We start from the raw sequence: 21,685 nt of genomic DNA, 5'->3' as shown, positions 1-21,685 counted from the left end.
TTTTTGCTTTTATGCCATAAGTCTGTATTTTACGGTTATGTTTTGTAAGACTTAACGGCAAAATTGTAAGGGTTGGCAGGTCTGGGTATGATGGTCACTTGATTATGTAAGCAGTAGCCATGGCATCAAAATTACAAGTAATTACTGTTCTGAAAAACACTGCATTTTGACTGGGGCAATTATTGTTTGTCGATTCATTAGTTTCTGAATTTGTCCATAGACAAGTTAGTGGGCAATCTTGCAGTGGAAAGCTACATAATTACTTGTCAATATTATTCTCAGGGTGCTGGCACCCCAAACACTGACCTGTTAACGAGAAAAGGTATCCATACTGGGACAGGTTTACTTAAACTCAGTTGCACCCACTAAGGCATTTCATTCATCGTTGTCATCATGTGAAGGTATTTCGAAAAGAGATTACATGCACATGATGTTTGGTCAGCATTCGAATGCACGACCATGGGTGACTGTCATGCTCTGTAACTGTGCACTTATGTGTTGTTGCTTGCTGATGCGTCTGAAAAATGATTTTGAAGTCAACACCATTACAACTACTCGGAGACAAGCTTGTTTGGTATTTGTAGGCACCTGGAGAGTTGGAACAACATTGTGCCACTGACCCAATATGGTCTGTGGATGTGTTTACCATTTTCGAATGGATTGGTACTCCAAGACAAACAACCAATCATCAATTGGGCCCATCATCACTTGGTGGACCAATATCTCCCAGCCAAGCATTTGTGTGAGAATGCTTGCAAGTCATTCCAGCAGATATGGAACTACTGCCATGGTTTGTGTTGTACTGAACTAACTAGTATCAATTGCAATAGTATGATGACCAAACATGTTAAATGGTGATTCCATCTGGGAGTATGCATAAACTGGTATTCGGTGGGAAAAACTCACTTTGGTGTATTGGTATACACCCATGTGATGGTTCTTGGATCAGGTCATATATGTGGTGTGTACGAATTCATGACAGTATCAAAGACTTTTAATTTTAAAATTCATTGGTGGCCTATGTGCGTAGGTCCATATTCGTGTGAACATACGGAGCCATCTAAGCTTGCTGGCAAAATACAAACACTCTAAGGATCTTGGAGACATGCATGCCCCATTGCAAATACAACTGCAGGTTTCGTACGTGCGGTACATAATTGTGTTTGGTCCAAAGACTGTATCTATTTAGTACAATTGAGCACTGACATGGGGATAACCCCATACATGGCACTGACAAAGCTTCTGGGGCCAGCAGATAATCACTGTATGCTTAGTGTAAATGTCGAGATGTTCCAGGTTGACTTCAAAAAAGTATCTGTGGTCACCATAGATGTTATGATCATGCACGTCTTATTAGAGATCAATGTCCACTGAAATCCACCAATTTCTACAGATTAATAGCATCTAAATACATGATATAACTTTTGAGGTCAACGGGGTTATACCCTTCCACAGTTTGGTCGTTTTCACAAGCATTATCTATAGCTCCCTATGGCTAATCCAACACATAGTGATCGCTTGATAATTAAACACTGGTCAATGTCACTGAGCAACTCGAGCTCAATTTTGGTCTAGAACAATAATGCATCCCAGCCCATACCCGGTGACAAAAAGTAACATATGGTATCAACTTGTACATGTGCATGGCAGTGCCAGGAAATGAATGCCTCAAACATGACAGCAAGCAACAATACATCCGTGTGCAAATACAGATTGTGATAGTCACTGAGGTTTTTGGATTCGAATGCAGGCCGAACTACCTCTGCATGTCCATAGTCATTGGCGGAAATACCTTCGCATGACAACGATGAATAAAATGCACAATTTTGCCTCTGTCAAAGGACGACAAGAACGAACATAATTTTGAAGCACAGAGTCGCAATTAATTTTTTGCTTAATATATTTTGTGGGAATGTCATTTGATTCTTCTACTTTTTTAATATTAAATTGATTATTATTCCATGTGAATTCATTTATGCTTTGTACACATCATTCGTCATAGTTGTTTGAAGAAAAAAAATTCACATTGTAATTCTTTTTCTGACCATATGTTCAAGTAAGCTTATACTTATGGTGTGGCCCTGGGTCTAGTGTTTATTGTCTCATGTATATCATTTTGTTTTAAATTCCTTAAAAACTGGGAGACTGATTTCAGCCAAATCGGACACTGAGTTTCCTGTCTCTATGCACTTTCAAGTTTGTACAAAATGATGCTGATTCCCTATAAAAAAAGGCAGCCATTTTGTAAAAACAAGAAATCATTTTAAAATTTTCTTTTTTCTAAAAGAAATCTTAACATAATTAGACTAAATCTGATAGAAAACATCCTGGCAAAAAGGGCTTTTAAGCTTGCAGAAAAGATGCTAATTCTTCATCAAATATGGCCACCATTACTAAAAATATGAAAACCTTTAAACAACTTCACAAGAACCACTCAACAGATGCTACAAAATTTCACAGATAGCAAACTGGTAGGAAGGACTTTAACGTTTCTACAAATGATGCCAAATATGGTTACTGTTACTGAATATAAAAAACATATAAACAACTTAAATTCACAAACAACCACTCACAACAAAATCTGATCAACTTGGACAGAGCTTCATGGTTTAAAGCTGAAATCCACAAAAGTTGGTTCTAAACTATGAATAATAGCAAACTCACTGAATTTTCAATTGATAGAAGATAATATAGTAGAAATAAAACAAATGGAGTTTTCAAGCCAGAAAATATTTAATTCAAAAGACTGAACTGTCATGTTTTCTCTGCATTACTTGTTTCTTCGTCACTATCATCCTGGTCAGTAGAATTTTCATCACCATCATCTGTATCCTCCTCCTCATTATCTGTGTTTTCACATTTCTTATCATCTTCATCTGCAAGGTCTGAAAAGAAATCATCTTTCTTTGCAGAACTCAGAAACTTGGGTTTATTTGTCTTTTTGGCCTTTCTACTAGTGTCTACAGTTTCACTTTTCACATCCTCGATATCCCAGAATTTGATCAGAGTGTCATGTGAACAGCTTGCAAGTAATGACTTGTCCCATGACAAGGACAGATTTTCTATTGGAAATTCCTCTTCATGAATTCCTACAATACCTAGAAATCTGTTAGGAAGAATGCTCACTGCTCTGAAATGACAAGGAAACGAATGATATTAATTAATTTTTGTTTGAATGTATACTTGCATAAGGGCAAGTAAAATTTAAATTTTTACTTACCCAATAAAAAATTTCACTTTCCCTGCTTATGGATGTTACAGGCATTATTAGGTATCTCCGTTTCCAATAGGTTACTACATCTGGATATTTCCTTGCCTATGTCAAAATTAACTTGGTCTGTAATTTTTATCTATAGGTCCTGCGATGATTCAGCACTGCAAATCACCTTTCTTTTTACTGCATGTTCCAAACCCCCCTCCAACCCCCACTATGTATTCCTAAACAGTGACCAAGAGGACATAAAGCAAATTCCATTATACATATCTTGTACCTTCCTGCTAGGACCGCATGTATGAAGTTTGATCATAAAATAGTTTAAAATTATCAAAACACTGAAATATGTAAATGTTTTGTACATATGGACTTTGATCCTCTCCCAAGAACTCGAGACCTCTCCATCATAAAATTCTACTCAACATTTTGAGTAATAATGTAATTCTAAACTTCTATATCATCCTAAATCTTGACAAATGCAGCATTTTGACTGGTCACAATATGTTTAGTTACATTTAGGTAAACTCAAGTCTGATGATGGAGTTGCAATTGTTGTGACTTTAAAATGATAACTGCTTGCAGATGGTTAAAACAGGGTAAAAGAAGACATGAATATACAAGATTTTGACCTCCTCACCAATGGACTGAAAATAATGATCAATGTAACATATGATCCAGATTTATGATGAAACTCTTCCTGACACGCCAGAAAAAAAGACAAAAATAAATAATAATATCTCTTTTAAACACAGAAATTGATTCCATTCAAAAATACATGAATTCCCAACCACACCTGTTTTTCTTGGACCCTGAAGTCAAGCATGCATGGGAAACAAAGCTATGTATAAATTTGATTATGATCATTGAAGACCGAAAATATTGGTCAAAGCTTTTGGTAATATTGTGTTACCAATTGGAAGGGTGGCATTCAATGTCAATGGACCACATGGCGATCTACAACTGGAAGGGTACTCAGATACATCAACACTGCAGACATTGTAGTGATATGACTGAAAAATTGTTAAAGCTACATTAAAAATCCAATTTATACTTGCACACTCAACACATATAGCTGCATAACTCTGTGGCTGATACTATTCAAGAAAGTAACCTAAGCACAAAATTGAAATGAAAGTCAATGAAGCATTAAATTAGGCCACAGTGACCCACTTTCAAAAGAATGTCATTCTACTTAACAACACATATCTGCATGTAAGGCTGTATGAGTCTGGGGCTAATATTACCTGAAAATAGATCATCAATACACAAAACTTAGCTGAAGTCAATGAAACCAAAAATTTAGGTCACAATGACTTTTTTTGGTAAAATTGTTTCCACCAAGACAGATCTACAAACAAGCTATATTACTCTAGTGCTTACAGAATCTTAGAAACTAATCTAAATGCAAAACTTCAAATCACTTACGGTTGAAATTTTGATCACAGTAACCAACCTTTGCAAAAATGGCATTGTATTTACCAAAATGTCGTCTACATACAAAGCTGCATGACTGTAGGGTTCACAGTACCTAATAAACTGACCTAGACACACAACTTAACCAAAGTCACAGAAGTGTGAAATATTCACTTCCTGATAGAATCACACTGCACTCACCTGCACACAACTACATACACTAATTCCCAAGGATAGGGCAATACCATATGCCCCACCCTCTCTTATGATTGTGCATCAAGGTTCAATCTAAGCCGCATTTTTGTACCATTAGGCAAAAGATTTATCAATGGCTCACTCGAGACACATTCTTATGGTCTAGTGTCAAAATGATTGGTGCTATTTTCAAGTCTCTGTGCCTCTCATGTTCCTGGCTGCTATTCAGCCCTTTACCTGTGATAAGCATTTAAATCATACACACTGATAGTTTAGCTAGACTAAGGTCTTATTACTCTGCCTTATGCCAGTGAATTTACATTTACCACACCAATAAATGATAATCAGTCACACCACATGCAAATAAATCTCTTCACAAGAGGTGATTCACAAACATTTTGGTTACCATTTTCATGAAAAACTCTCAGTATTAATAATGAAAGTAAAATGGATTCAGGTTGCCGTTTTAATCACAACAAATAAACAGTAATGAATAATGATCACATCATACTGGCTGACTCAAGAGTAAAGCACCTTATGAAATTTAATTAAATATAAAAAATTTACAAGATCTGTTGCTTCTCTACATTAAGTCTATCTTTCACAAGCAATCCTTCATAAACAGCCAACTTTGCTGTAAATTGGTGAATAGTTCCTTCCATAGAAAATGGAGAAAGTGTTGCTGACATTATCATATAAAATCCAACATAAATGAAAAATGAATTTGTCAAGTCGATTCTTCAGGTTCATTGTGTAAAACACAAGATATGAGATAACTTCAGAGATCATTTGTCCTCCAACTAACATGCTGGGTTAATTATGGAGAGGAAAGGAAAGTACAATCGAAAACTGAAAGTACTGAGCTGTAACCTTGACCTTGAAGATAGAACCCTTAATGTGGTATGCAAAACACATTCCAGTGCTGTTGTATAATTAAAGCATTAAACCAAGTTTCTTTCCTTAATCTCAAACAGCCTTAATGTTACAGGGCAGAATGGAAAGTGTGATAGTTGTAGTTGTAGTAGGGTTGAACGCCATTTTTCAGCACACGATAGGCTATACATGGCGGCGAGTATTAATGGTGGAGGAAGAACCTGGGAAAACCACAAAAAGAGCCACCAACCCATGAGAAGCTACTGGCAAGCTTTCTCACATACACACATTGGCTGAATCCGAGACTCGAACCCACACAGACAGAGGTGAGATGGCAGTGATCCGTAACGGAGAGTGCTTTAGACCACTTGGCCACTCAGGGCCCCGGAAAGTGTGATAGAAAACTTAAAACAGTGAGTCTTGGCTTTGACCCTGAAGACAGTACCCTCGATGTGGTATGTGACAGACCTAGTGATGATTTACAAGTATACTCAACATCATGCCGTAATCTCAACTGACCTTAAAGTTATGGAGCAGAAGGTAATGGATGATTGTAGACTCAAAATACTGAACCATGACCTTGGCCTTAAAGATAGTACTTCAATGTGGTAAGTGATGCACCTTTTTGTGATGACGTAAAAAGTATACATTCATTCTGTAATCTCACACAGCTTTCAAGTTACTGAGCAGATGAAGAAGTGATAGAAACAAAATAATGAACCATGACCTTGAATTTGAAGATAGAAACCCCAACTGGAATGCAACACACATGATAATGATGATGTATAAGTATACCAAGTTTCATCCTTTAATCTCAAATGGTCTTGAAGTTATGGAGCAGACAGGGCAAGTTTGATGAAAATGTAACAAACTGAGTTTTGACACAGACCTTGAAGATAGTATCCCCAATCAAGCATGTGTCACTCCTTGTAGAATATGAAGTGTAAATGTATACCAAGTTTCATCGCTTGATCTCAAATTGTTTAAATATTATAAAGCAGAAGGGAAAGTATGATGGAAAACATAAAAAGTCATTACCTTGACAAGACAGGACACCTAATGTGGCATGGAACACACTTTCTATGGATGATAAGTGTCAGTGAATTCCCCTGATAATATGTATGCCCTGCAAAAACTCCTTCAATTTCAATCATTTAGGACCAACTAGGAACTCTTTTCAATCATTATTCCAAGATTCATTCAATAATATCAAATGGCTTTAAAGTTATAGAGCAGAATGGAAGGTGATGGATGGAGGAAACCACACACTATGTCCACTCCTTTTCTTTTGGAAGGGCAGGGGATGATAAAAGCTTATTTTTTTTTATTATAAAAGAAAAACCAAACAGAAACCACGTAAACTCTTACCTTACCTGTTTAAAAAAAACATCAAGGAGAAACTGGTCCCATATCTCAAAATCCTATATTGAACCTTGGGCATAATAAATTATAGGGAATCATCCAAATCTGATAAATTAGTTTCTTTACATTGAAACTGAAAGCATATGACATGTTGAATTGAACCTTACTACAAGCACCGCTCATTTGTTAATCCATTCCCTAATAACTCATGAACTCAGTCACAATGCAATTAAGGTCTATAAATCCCAATGGGTGAGAGAGAGGTAAAAGTTGGTAACAAAAATAAATAAACCAATAGTGACAAAGCAATTACAAAATAGCCAGTCATTCTGATCATCCCTGTATTCCTCCATTTGATTGGTTAAAAAGTCTGATGTTTGATAGTAATGGAGCATAACAGATAAATACCTGAACATAACAGCATATAAATATGTCCACTGACACAACATAGCTCAGCCTTGTGTGTTAGGAAATAGTGCATCAAAAGCATTGTGAAATAAAAAGGATAAACAAGAGTATTTTGAAGGGACAGATGCTCCACTGGGGCAAAAAGAAATTCCAGGAAGTCAAGATAAGACCATTTCTCCCTTTTAAAGGTTGAGTGTTGATACCATCCAGTGATTCATAAGTTTTTTTAATTAAATTTTGATTGCGCATACCTTTATATGGCAATTATTCACTCAATCTGAATCCTCATACAGCCATATTCCTTTTGAAAGTTGTTGTTTACATGCCTGAAGGAGTATGGCAAAAATGAAAAAGCATGTGTTGAGGTCAACCAAAAGGTGTGAGCCAGTACAGACTATACTGAATGTCATGCAGTGTAAGGTGACATTGAAAGCTGCATGTGTTGAAACAAAAAAAATTGTGCCACCCGGTTATTTGTTATGACAGATCCAACATCCACTTTTCTTGACCCTGTCTAGTACCTATTCAGCATTGGAAAACTCCATAGTAATCAATAATTTTCATCTGGTGTGTGTGTGTGTGTGAGAGAGAGAGAGAGAGTGAGAGAGAGAGTGTGATTTCGATTTTTAATGCAGCTTTAAAACAAATTCAGTCATATCACTATGATGTCTGCACTGTAGCAGATTATAGTGATGTCTAGCACTGAGGCATCATGCCACAGACATGTAGCATAATGTCCCAACCAGTAACATTATCCTGACACCAGGCCAACTAGTCCTAATACTAACCTCTCAATGGTGAGTGCTAAGTGAGGCAGCTCTTAGTACCATTTTCATAAGTCATTGACATGACTCCACTGGGGATCAAACCAATGACCTCCTGCATCCATGGAGGATGCTATAACCACTAGGCCACCGGAATGGTCTAATTTTCATCTGGAAGCTTTTTTTGAGTATTTAATTTTTAAACAACAATGAATATTTGAGTAAATGTATTACCACACTGACATACACCTTAAATGCTGAGTGCTGAAGCCATCTCTGATTTTCTTCACCGATAACAAGATTTTTCAAATTAGCTGCTGTGGTAGACATAATGGATGTCAGACTGACATCATTTTCATTTGGACCAAGTAGTCATTAAAAGTTTTTTGATCAATAGCCCATATCAATATAACCATTCATTCAGGAAGATGAGTGACAGCAAGATTTTCAAGACAGACTGCATGGCAGCCATATTTGTTGTTATCATTAAGAACTAGTCAAGTATTGTAAAACATCTATGGTGAAAATCCCATGTATATGGCTGAAAACCATCCATTTGGGAGGAGTACAGATAACAATATTTTCAGAATGGCCACCACTTTGCATCATTTTTATTTAGAACCAAACAGACACCATAAGAATTCTTTTTATGAAAACCGCATGATCCGCAGGCCCGATACAGCTCACCAGACTCATTAGTCTAGTCTGCAGACAGGTCTATTCTTAGTGTCAAATTTGTTGGTACCTTTGATTGTTGTGGTTATTATTAATAATGAGATAAAGAATTATCATGGATATAATCTATGGCTACATTACTTTATTTTAAGAACCAGATATAAAATATTTGTATGCTCATCATAGTTCATGATATGCATGGCCCAAGTGAAGTACATTTACTTCAAATTTGGCCTACCTTGGGAAATGAGATGACACCCCTGAATTAGACCATATGATGAAAGTGTTTTATGGCCACAATCCTCCAAGTAGTTAGGAGGAGTAGAAATAACAAGCTTACGCTAATAGATGAATGAACAGCAAATGAAAAATTATCCCATTAAGTCTTCTGTTTTATGACCTGTAAAGATAAAAAGTATCTGTAATAACTTACTCAGTACTAAGATGGCATTTTGACAACTGCTGTGGCTTGAATGGTCATGTGATATGGTAAAACAAGCTAATTAACTGATTAATCATCTCCACTTGTTAACAATATATGAAAGTGCCAACATCACAGTAACATCTGAGTGTAGGATAAGTAATTTTAGTGCAAATCACACAGCAGACATTCCAAAGTTTCTGCCTTTGGCCAATTTGCAAATTATTCTTATAAAATAATTTGCAAATTCTCATAAAATGCACATATTTATCTTATCCATTTTTGCAGTCAATATTTTTTTCCATCTTAGTATAGTGTTTTGTGACTGTGACTGCTGCATGCCAGCAATGTTATTAGTATATACAACTTAAGACTGCAACATTTAATGGGATGATACAATACTCCAGTTGCTGCAAGTTACATGTAGCATATTATATTCCCCCTCTCATTTAAGAAATTTCTTATTAACACTTATATTAACACTTATAAACCGTTTTATAAGAAATTTCATATATAAGTAAATATTACCTGATCATGCCATCACAAGAGCCTGTACATATGATATCCTCGGTAATGGCAACCATACAGTCTATTGAGAGTGGATGACCAGGGAAGCGGTCACTGATGTTACCCCACTCACTCCAGTTGAAAATGTTTAACTCACCATTTCCACATCCACACACAACTTTCTTCTCTTCCTGAGCAAAAAAATATCTTTGCTTAGTTGTAGGAATAGGACAGAATAAAAAAGATACGACATTAAAGGTTACCATGCAAAAACACAAGACTTCTGTGGAATGCTATATCTCAACTTCTCCTCCGTGGCACAATCTAAAGACCTTGCATAGTCAATAGTGTAAGAAAAGTAAGTCACCATGACCATAACAGTAAGTCACTGAGTGATTATTATTGATATTATATAGGAGTCATGGTGTCCCAAGGGTTAGTGTGCCAAACTCATGACCAAAAGGGTGCAGGTTTGAATCCTACCACTGGACTAGCCTGGGTCAGCTAGTGTGGTGTCTACTCCAGGCAAGGCACTTTATTCCAAACCTACCCAAAATATAAATATACCCATTAAGTTTCATCACAGTATAAAAACAGCGTCAAAGGAACTGGGCAAAATACAAATACATAATGTAATCACTAAATCATGAAAATGATGTTAATGTCACCAACTTTGTCCAGATGCTAAGTAATACCATCTAAAATATCCACATGCTAAGTAATACCATCTAAAATATCCACATGCTAAGTAATACCATCTAAAATAAAGACACATATCAAATTAAAAAACTGCATGAGAAACTAAGATACATTAATAAGATAACCACGTAAAAGTTGACACTGTTTTAAGCGTCCATTAAAATGAATAAACCCTCAAGTTTCATTACTTGAATTCATGAGTTTCTGAGAAACTGAGCTAAATTCAAAATCTTAATGTAATTGATGGCATGTGAACTGTGGATCACTGTGACCTACTTGTGCTAAAGGTGAGTAGTACTCTCCAAGATAATTAAACCCATACAGTTTCAAGATGGTACATAAAACAGTGTCAGAGAAAATAAGCTAAATGCAAAGAGTTAACATAACCTACTGAGCATGAAAAGTCACTGTGACCTACATTGATGACACTCAAAACTATCTGAAAATGATCACATTTGCAAATATTCATACAAAGTGAAAACTATGCCATGCAAAATAATTCAGACACAGTAGTATATTTTCCCATTTTTGACTAACTCAATCATAGATATGAAAATCTTGTGCCACAGTTACACATAAAAATGCAAAATTGAAACAAAAATGTGTACAAATTCTAAATAAAGACATTTTTTAAACATTTGTCATTGTAATTATCTTATTCATATAGTGCTTCAAACTTATGATGAAAACTTCTGTTAATGAATTGTTGGAATTGCACATTCCAAACAATATATTTAACAAATTTATAGTATGCTGTAAAATACAAGTTTTCATTTGTTAAGTACAAAGCCTATATCTTCAATTAAAATGTGCCATACTTGTTTCCTTATAAATCATTAGCTATGGCTAATTATGTTGATATTGTTTTCATAAACAATATTGTAAAGTATATTTAAATTATATTGTGTGCTTAATGTTTGTCCATGATTAATGATTGATTTTTGTAGTTTGTTCTACTGACTAGACCAAAAAACTGCACAGACCCATATCTACCAGAACATTATGCAGTTTGATATTGGATCCAATGTAGACACATGTATATACAGAGTTACTGTGATTTACCTGAGGGTTATGTTTTTGAAGCGTGCACATAATTTGAGATTCACATAAACTGAGATCATTTTCTCTGTATAAATTCAGTATGTTAAAATTAGGGGATGCTTCTGCAAAGTAGATTAAAACAAAAAAAGAATACAAGTTTTCATAAAAAGCATCAGGAAACAAACTTAAAACCTAGGAAACATAAAAACATGAAATTATGAATTTTAATCAATAGAACATATGTACATGCAATTAAAAAATGAAAGCTGCATTGAACAGTTGTGTTCATCAAGCCATGTTGCCAACATCCTTTCAATCATGTCCATTATGTTAGGGTGGGTATAACTTTTTCTGGTTTGAAAGTGATGTTCCAGCTTTTACAATTGCTTTTATTTTTTCCGCATTGTCACATATTGTTCTATATGTAATTTCACTAAGGTTCAAAGCATGCTTTATCATGGCAGTACTCTGACCAGCTACATACCTTTCACTACTTCAAGTTTAACCTCTACAGAAATAGCCTTCCTTGGTCTCTTTGGACTATCACTTGCTTGTCTTTTAGATGTCACCACTAATAACATCCCAAAGTTGAAACAAACAATTTGTACATGTACATATGTACGCAGTACTGAGGCCACAATAAACAGAATGGTGGGGGAGTAAGAGCTAAGCATTGTGCGTAATGTTTGCCTGAGAACGATGCTCCAATCTAGTCTTATATTATGGTACAGTGTGAGCACGTAAATTGTGATCACACTGTACCATAATAAAAGACTAGACATAAAGGTTTGAAATTCACCAAAGACTACCTTCACGATTGCAACTGACAGAAACTCTGAATCGAACAGCTCTGACTGTAACTCCATCTGCCTTTTACGAATATTGAAGGCTGTCAGTGTGCCGTCACCACTGTAAATGAAAAGATATTTGAAATAATGAAGATTCATTTACTTGTGTCAATGTAATGTGTTCGGGTGTGTATAAAAAAGAACAGATTAATTAATTCCTAATTCAGTGATGTGTCTCATTCTAACTTTGATGTGGTTCTACAAGGACAGAGTTTCAATTTCACTAGCTTTGAATCAATGTTTGCATCAACCATACAATTCCCCAGAATGGTACTCTGCCAATAAAACTGAATTAGTGAGAGATGAATTCATAATAAAATAGTGTATCAAATAGGCTGGATACACAGTTTAAGCTTTTTGTTCAATTGTTACAACAAATTATTGCTCACAGTTGGAGAGATGATAAAAAAAGCCAAGAGAGTTGGTAAATTTACTCCAGCAGTGCTCAAAGAAAAATATTTTTTGACACAAATGGTTTATACCTGACCTCTTTGCCTTTAATTGCCACTATTTAAACTGTTTTACAAAGGCTCCAGTCATGACTGTTTATCATTTTTTACATGCTACATGTAATGGGCAAATACTGAAAGTTTTTGAAGATTACTGAAAATTGTGTTTTCTCGTAAAACCTTGTCAGGGGGTTCAGGAGTACATAATCATATTTTCAGCTGTGCATCAATTTGATTAAAATTAATCTCAACTTCCTGTAGGACAGTGGTGATCCGATTTTAATTGTGTGAAGTTTTGGCAGGTATGTAAAAATCTTGAAAACACATACATTTCATCAGCAAGATCCAGGTTTTCTCAGGCAAATTAGTTTTCTTTTTGACAAGCCTTGTGCGTCGGGCTACTGGATCTGTTTTAGCACTGCAACCATAGGGTTATTATACCGTAATGAATATATTCATATTTGCATTTAAATACTTCATGTAAGGCTTTATTTTCATTAATGCTTCAACTTACAACTACAAAACTTAAGCAAAAGAAAAGAAAGCATAAATTCTCTGGAAACAGGTAATTTGAAACAATTATCAATGTCAGGTTTCTCCCTAAATAGTAGGCCAGCAGCTTTGTGAGACAAGATATCAATATCAAATTTCCCCCTGAACAGTAGGCCAGGAGCTTTGTGAGACAAGATATCAATGTCAAATTTCTCCCTATACAGTTGGCAAGGAGCTTTGTGAGACAAGATATTAATGTCAATTTTCTCTCTATACAGTTGGCCAGGAGCTTTGTGATATGAGATATTAATGTCAATTTTCTCTTCATGCAGTTAGCCTGGAGCTTTGTAAGACAAGATATCAATGTCTATTTTCTTTCTATACAGCTGGCCAGGTCAGGAGCTTTGTGAGACAAGATATCAATGTCAATTTCTCTCTATACAGCTGGCCAGGCCAAGAGCTTTGTAAGACAAGATATCAATGTCAAGTTTCTCCCTATACAGTAGGCCAGGAGCTTTTTTGTGAGACAAGATATCAATGTCAATTTTCTTCCTATACAGTTGGCTAGCAGCTTTGTGAAACAAGATATCAATGTCAATTTTCTTTCTATACAGCTGGCTAGGAGCTTTGTGAGACAAGATATCAATGTCAATTTTCTTTCTATACAGCTGGCCAGGCCAAGAGCTTTGTCAGATATGATATCAATGTCAATTTTCTCCCTAAACAGTAGGCCAGGAGCTTTGTGAGACAAAATATCAATGTCAATTTTCTCCCTATAAAGTTGGCTAGCAGCTTTGTGAAACAAGATATCAATGTCAATTTTCTCCCTATACAGTTGGCTAGGAGCTTTGTGAGACAAGATATCAATGTCAATTTTCTTTCTATACAGCTGGCCAGGTCAGGAGCTTTGTGAGACAAGATATCAATGTCAATTTCTCTCTATACAGCTGGCCAGGCCAAGAGCTTTGTGAGACATGATATCAATGTCAATTTTCTCCCTAAACAGTAGGCCAGGAGCTTTGTGAGACAGATCTTATTGAAAAACTACTCATCCCGTAACTGGGTTGTACAAACAAGATGGCCTTGTGCCCAAAAGTGGCTGATGTCTCTCTCAGACAAGTGTCTGATAACAAGAATTTGGGCTGGGATAACAGCAATTTTGTAACAAAAGTCATTCAAAAACAGAGTCATATTTACTGGCTGAAAAGAACTTTCATGAATTCAAGATAAGACCATGCTTCATTTTGACTGATGACTGTTGGAACCATTTCCAATATTCCTGACCAATACGATTTTCACATACATTATTGTGGCAGCTATAAAGGATGTAAGATTGGCACCATTCTCATTACGATTCATTAAGACCAAACCATTGGGATATATTTGGTGAAACCTTCATCTTTATATGACCATGTGTTCAAGAGAGAGTGTCAAGATTTTCAATATGTCCATATTTGTGGTCAGATTAGCGCCATTTACTTTCAGAACCAACTAGATATAATCTTCTGGTGTCAACCCCATGAAGATATGACTTTCCATGGAGGGAGGAGTAGTGATACAATTTTTTTGATTGACACTACCGTAGCTATACTTAGTATCAGTTTAGCCTAATTTTTGTTTAAGGTCAACTGGACACCATAAAAGTCTTCTGTTGAAAACTTTGTGTTGATATATCTTTATTTTCAGAAAGAGTAGCAATAGCAAGATTTTTAAGATGTCTGCTGTGATGGCCATACTGGATGTCACAGCGGCACTATTTTCATTAGGAAATTGGGATCAACTAGACCGTACAGGAGGTCTTAGTGGAAACCCAGTGCTGATATGACCATCCATTCAGATGGAATAGTGATAATTTAGAGTGCAATACAGTCATAGCTACATAATTATAAATGTATATATCTCATTCTGCAAAATGAATAGCAAGATTTTCAAGGTGTCTGTGGCACAATATGGAACAAGATCAAGATTTTCAAGGTGTCTGTGGCACAATATGGAATTAGATCAAGATTTTCAAGGTGTCTGTGGCACAATATGGAACTAGATCAAGATTTTCAAGGTGTCTGAAGCACAATATGGAATCAGATCACGATTTTCAAGGTGTCTGTGGTACAATATGGAATCAGATCACAATTAATACTTCTTTCAGTACCCAAGAATGTAGTCCCAATCTATATTTTTAGCATTTATTCATGTCTCCTTATGGTGTTGATACAAGAGTTAGATTTATGCATTCCTGGTATGGATTTAAAGGTAATTGTTTATTATTTGAAAATAAGCTTATCGACTGGTTGCCTGCATGTGTTTCGGCAACAGTGTACAGTGAGCAACAAGGTCTTGGTGATGATCTGGAAGTGAAATCGGCATTCCATTGCAAGTTGGTTTGCTTACAGTCTAGCCTCCCAAAGAAATGCCTGTGAACCTATGACAAGAACTTCACAGTGAAGTCATCTTTGAAGGTATTTTAGATTAACTTATGATCTGTACTGATTGCCACATAATGGAAAGTTCAGTACTGAGAAACAAATGTAGAGAATGTATAGTAAAATTGTGTTCTGGGTCCATATTCATTAAGGACCAACTAGACATCATAAGATGTCTTCTGGTAAAAAAAAATACAAATGTGACTTTTTTTGCAAAAACAATTATATAAAGAGGCACAAAATTATTACTATTTATGGTTAGGACCAACTTGACATTATAAAATGTTTTCTGGTAAACCTCCAAGCCAATATGACTTTCCATCAAGCAAAAACAAGAATTTCAACAGGACTGTCATGGTGGCCATAATGGATTCCAAATTGACATCATTGTCATTTCAGACCAACAAAGCATCATAAAGGTTTAGTAAAATCACCATTTTGATAATGCCCTTCCATTCAGGTGGAGATGTGGCAATCAATTTCTCAAGATGGTCACTGTGTTGGCCATATTGGATGTCTGTGCAGAATGTTTTTCATCTGGAGCAGCTAGACAACAAAAGAAGTCTTCTTGTGAAAACACCATGTCAACATCACTTTCTTTTCATTAGAAGAAGCATTAACAAGATTTTCAATATGACTGCTGTTGTAGCCATACTGGACACCAGATGAGCACCATTTTCACTCAGAATCAACTAAACATCATAAGAAGTCTTCTAGTGAAACCCTCAGTTTTGATGTAACCATTTAGTCATAAGTATGGATAATGAAATTTCCAAGACAGCCACTTCAGAGGCCATACTGGATGTCCAAGCAGAACTATTTTTATTTTTGACCAAATAGACATCATAAGAACTCTTCTGAAGAAAACCCCATGTTGAAATGACTATCCAATCAGAAGGCTTTAAAATGATCTTCAAGATAGCTGATATGGCGGCAGTCATATCTCAGACCAGCAACATTTTCATTTATTACCAACTAGACATCTTAAATAGTCTTGTAGCAAAATGTTTTTCTGTGAATTATATTTGTCTGATAATACTTATCTGGTCACATTACATTAGGATATATTTCTCAGCTACCTCCAAATCCAGCCCTCACTGAAGGATGAAAAATATCTGTCTATATATTATATTTACAAAGGGAATCAATTCTTACAGGCTAACTTGTGTTTCTACCCACTGCATGGGTCCTGCCTATCTAGACATTGTAAGACAGTCCATCAGGACAATTTTATATCCTAAGTCTGCAGGGGTTCTGCCTATCTAGACATGTAAGACAGTCCATCGGGACAATTTTATATCCTAAGTCTGCAGGGGTTCTGTCTATCTAGACATGTAAGACAGTCCATCGGGACAATTTTATATCCTAAGTCTGCATGGGTCCTGCCTATCTAGACATGTAAGACAGTCCATCGGGACAATTTTATATCTTAAGTCTGCATGGGACTTGCCTATCTAGACATGTAAGACAGTCCATCGGGACAATTTTATATCCTAAGTCTGCATGGGTCCTGCCTATCTAGACATGTAAGACAGTCCATCGGGACAATTTTATATCCTAAGTCTGCAGGGGTTCTGTCTATCTAGACATGTAAGACAGTCCATCGGGACAATTTTATATCCTAGGTCTGCATGGGTTCTGCCTATCTAGACATGTAAGACAGTCCATCGGGACAATTTTATATCCTAAGTCTGCAGGGGTTCTGTCTATCTAGACATGTAAGACAGTCCATCGGGACAATTTTATATCCTAAGTCTGCATGGGTCCTGCCTATCTAGACATGTAAGACAGTCCATCGGGACAATTTTATATCCTAAGTCTGCAGGGGTTCTGTCTATCTAGACATGTAAGACAGTCCATCGGGACAATTTTATATCCTAAGTCTGCAGGGGTTCTGCCTATCTAGACATGTAAGACAGTCCATCGGGACAATTTTATATCCTAAGTCTGCAGGGGTTCTGTCTATCTAGACATGTAAGACAGTCCATCGGGACAATTTTATATCCTAAGTCTGCAGGGGTTCTGCCTATCTAGACATGTAAGACAGTCCATCGGGACAATTTTATATCCTAAGTCTGCAGGGGTTCTGTCTATCTAGACATGTAAGACAGTCCATCGGGACAATTTTATATCTTAAGTCTGCATGGGACTTTGCCTATCTAGACATGTAAGACAGTCCATCGGGACAATTTTATATCCTAAGTCTGCAGGGGTTCAGCCTATCTAGTCATGCATGAGAGTCCATCTAGAAAATTTTACATCCCTAAATTTGCAGGGGGGTTTATTACTAGAGGAATACAGTAACATATAATTATCTAGTCAATGTATTCAAGTGACATGGAAATGTCTAATGGAATAGTGCTATGTTGGTTAAATGGAATATATGAATGCATAAGCCAAAAAAAAAAGAAGGATGCAGATGTAGCAAAGGCAGAAGGTGATAGCTATAAGGTTTCAATATCTGTTGGAAGATTTATGCAAGCAAATGAAATAAAGGCCTAACCGGAAATCGCCTTGGACATTCGCCTCGGCCAAATATCCTGTTTATTGGTACTATTCGAAAGTATTCGCCTCAGCAAATAATACACGCACAAATGGTTACAAGTAAAATAATTCAATAAATATCGAACTTTTAAAAAAAAGTTTTTAATACATAATAATTTAGTTAAAAATAAATTATAATAACACAAACAGTTAACATTCCATTGGACTTCATGAATCATGATTGATGTTGCACCTACTACTCGGTTCGTGCCTGGATCTGGCAAATAGTACATCCAAATACTCGGATTCGGTACTTGGTGAAAATTATCTACTCGGTTAGGCCCTAAAATGAAAGAATGGTGGGAAAAAATAACCAAGACAACATGAATAATGAAAATAGAACTAGTTTTACAGATTCACTATCTAACCTTGTAACTAACAAAATCTTTCTCTGGCTGTCAAGAGCCATATCACTGATGAAGTCATCATTTTGTTTCAGCTCCATTGCAGCTGTCTTTTTTCTCAGATCCCACACCTGAATAAACAAACAACCTCATCAGTGTGGTACTTTAAAATCTATATGGCATGAACTGGAAGAAAACTGTACAAGAGTGACAACGAGAGAGTTTATATTTTTCTGATACCAATAAAGTCATGAATATAAATACTATATGGCAACTGAAAACTGTGAAATGATGCATGTTATTTACCACAGAATCATTTTCGTTGAAAACTGTGACATGACACATGTTATTTACTGTGGAATCATTTTAGCTGAAAACTGTGACATGATGCATGTTATTTTACCATGGAATCATTTCAGATCAAAAATGTGACATGATACATGTTATTTACTGTTTGAAATCATTATCAATGCAATCTTTTCCTCTGTGGCATATATAGATATATATATATAGATACATATACATACATACACACACACACACACTGAATATGACTTGATGAGCAAACATTTCTTGCTTGTATTTGATGTACTCCAGTCATGCTGACAGTGTAACTCAAAGGTGTCACTACGTAAAAATCAAAAGTGAGTCAGTTTTTATCAGTGGGATAAAGGGTCAAAGCAATTTGTTTGCTGGATGGTGGGAAAAGTAGTTTTGCTATAGCTGAAATGGAAATTGTATTTTGTGCCAATGAGACAGATATAGTTCAATATCTTTGTCTATCTCCCTGTGAATTAAAGCTATATGTGATGAAAGCAGTTTATCTTTGTGAACCTAAATCCCATTTTATTAGGGTCGGGGTAATTTAATATTTAAAACTTGACTGTAAAACCAGGTGAAGTTTGAGTTCATGGATCACAGAATGGCAATCTATGGCTTCTTTTGAATTCCTATTTATCACATGCATCTCACATATGCAGAATGTAGTTTGAACCTGATCTGCTGAGCAACTCGATAATCCAGATAGTATTGTCAAAGCATAAAAAGCTGTTTCCAAATGAAGCTTACACAAGCTGGCTGACCAGAAAGCCAGTCCTGTTTTACAGTCATACATCAGCTATCAGTCAGTAGTGAAATTATGTTGTCACATTCATTACATAAAACAAAGAACAATTAATTTAAATCATTGATGACTTAATTTATATTTATGAGATGGATTAAAGTGAGCAGGATACAGTAATCTTGTGTGGACCATAAACATGGGAAAGAACATGTATGTATATCTTATAATTTTGTTGGACCATAAACATGGGAAAGAACATGTATGTATATCTTATAATTTTGTTGGACCATAAACATGGGAAAGAACATGTATGTATATCTTATAATTTTGTTGAAAAGTGTACACAAAACAATACTGATAATAATAATAACAATATTGATACTAATACTAATAATAATAATAACAATATTCATAATACTAATAACAATATCAATAATAATAATAACAATATTGATAATAATAATAACAATATTAATAATAATAATAACAATATTGACAATAATAATAATAATTATGACATTTGCTTGAAAAACCAATTTTACAAGATCAACTTGTGTATATATGACACCTATAAACAAAGGCCAGTGCTACCTTTTCTTATAGGTGACTACTTTAACAGAATTTTGGGGCAAATATGTATCACAATAGTTTAATACATGAAATTCACATCTGAAAGTCCCCCAGACTCTTTGATTCCTGCCAAGGCAAAGCTTTGTTCTGGCCTGTCTATAATCAACAATGGCTTCTGTCAATAAAACAAGAAACTTGCATCAATTTTGAGCCAGACAGGTGCAGATGATTTAACTCAAGTATTCTGAATAAACCTCAGTTGTCATGCTCATTACTGTTAACTACAGAATAATTCTCATAAATGTGTATGTTGACCATCCAAAATCAGACATGTAGGAATAACTTCATTTTCATTTTAAAATTCTATTTAAAACACAGATTTAGTGTTGCCAATACCTCTTAACATACAAGATGAATCTTAGTAATCTACAAAATGTACAGGATTACAAAGTTTCCACACATGACGAATATGTGAAATCTATAAAATGTACACGATTACAAAGTTTCCACACATGATGAATATGTGAAATCTATAAAATGTACAGGATTACAAAGTTTCCACACATGATGAATATGTGAAATCTATAAAATGTACAGGATTACAAAGTTTCCACAAATGATGAATATGTGAAATCTATAAAAAGTACAGGATTACAAAGTTTCCACACATGATGAATATGTGAAATCTATCAAATGTACAGGATTACAAAGTTTCCACACATGATGAATATGTGAAATCTATCAAATGTACAGGATTACAAAGTTTCCACACATGATGAATATGTGAAATCTATAAAATGTACAGGATTACAAAGTTTCCACACACGATGAATATGTGAAATCTATAAAATGTACAGGATTACAAAGTTTCCACACACGATGAATATGTGAAATCTATAAAATGTACAGGATTACAAAGTTTCCACACATGATGAATATGTGAAATTTATAAAATGTATAGGATTACAAAGTTTCCACACACGATGAATATGTGAAATCTATAAAATGTATAGGATTACAAAGTTTTCACACATGATGAATATGTGAAATCTATAAAATGTATAGGATTACAAAGTTTCCACACACGATGAATATGTGAAATCTATAAAATGTATAGGATAACAAAGTCTTGCCTACTACCTTCTCCACACATGATGAATCTGAAATCTATAAAACTGTAAAGGATTACAATATTATTTATATAAACATGAGCATGGAGTAACAATAAATTGACCAGAATGTCAAAAGCATTACCTTTAAAGTTCCATCATCATCACCAGTTGCAATGAAAGTTTCTCCAGTCACACAAATAGTATAGATTGGTGATCTGAAAAGCAAATTCAGGTATAATAATTTGTACATCTATCAATACTTACATCTATC

The 21,685-nt window shown here is 35.3% G+C and overlaps 1 protein-coding gene across 3 annotated transcripts in view; it reads right to left on the bottom strand.

The window, feature by feature from the left end:
* Positions 1 to 2,714: 2,714 nt before the first annotated feature.
* Positions 2,715 to 21,685, bottom strand: part of LOC149797823 (WD repeat-containing protein 55-like) — a 33,808-nt gene continuing 14,837 nt past the window's right edge. For all 3 annotated transcript variants that reach the window (XM_089962831.1, XM_089962830.1, XM_089962829.1), the window contains exons 4-8: positions 21,557 to 21,629; positions 18,694 to 18,800; positions 12,382 to 12,481; positions 9,854 to 10,023; positions 2,715 to 3,130 (exon numbers count right to left, since the gene is read on the bottom strand). In XM_089962831.1, the coding sequence (XP_089818957.1) occupies positions 2,755 to 3,130; positions 9,854 to 10,023; positions 12,382 to 12,481; positions 18,694 to 18,800; positions 21,557 to 21,629 (826 nt within the window). In that variant the 3' untranslated portion in view covers positions 2,715 to 2,754. The remainder of the gene's footprint in view (positions 3,131 to 9,853; positions 10,024 to 12,381; positions 12,482 to 18,693; positions 18,801 to 21,556; positions 21,630 to 21,685) is intronic.

The sequence above is a fragment of the Sinohyriopsis cumingii genome, chromosome 6 (assembly GCF_028554795.1).
Source record: "Sinohyriopsis cumingii isolate HCF-2022 chromosome 6, ASM2855479v2, whole genome shotgun sequence".
NCBI classification, from domain to species: Eukaryota; Metazoa; Mollusca; class Bivalvia; order Unionida; family Unionidae; genus Sinohyriopsis; species Sinohyriopsis cumingii.
This window is presented reverse-complemented; position numbering and strand designations above follow the sequence as displayed.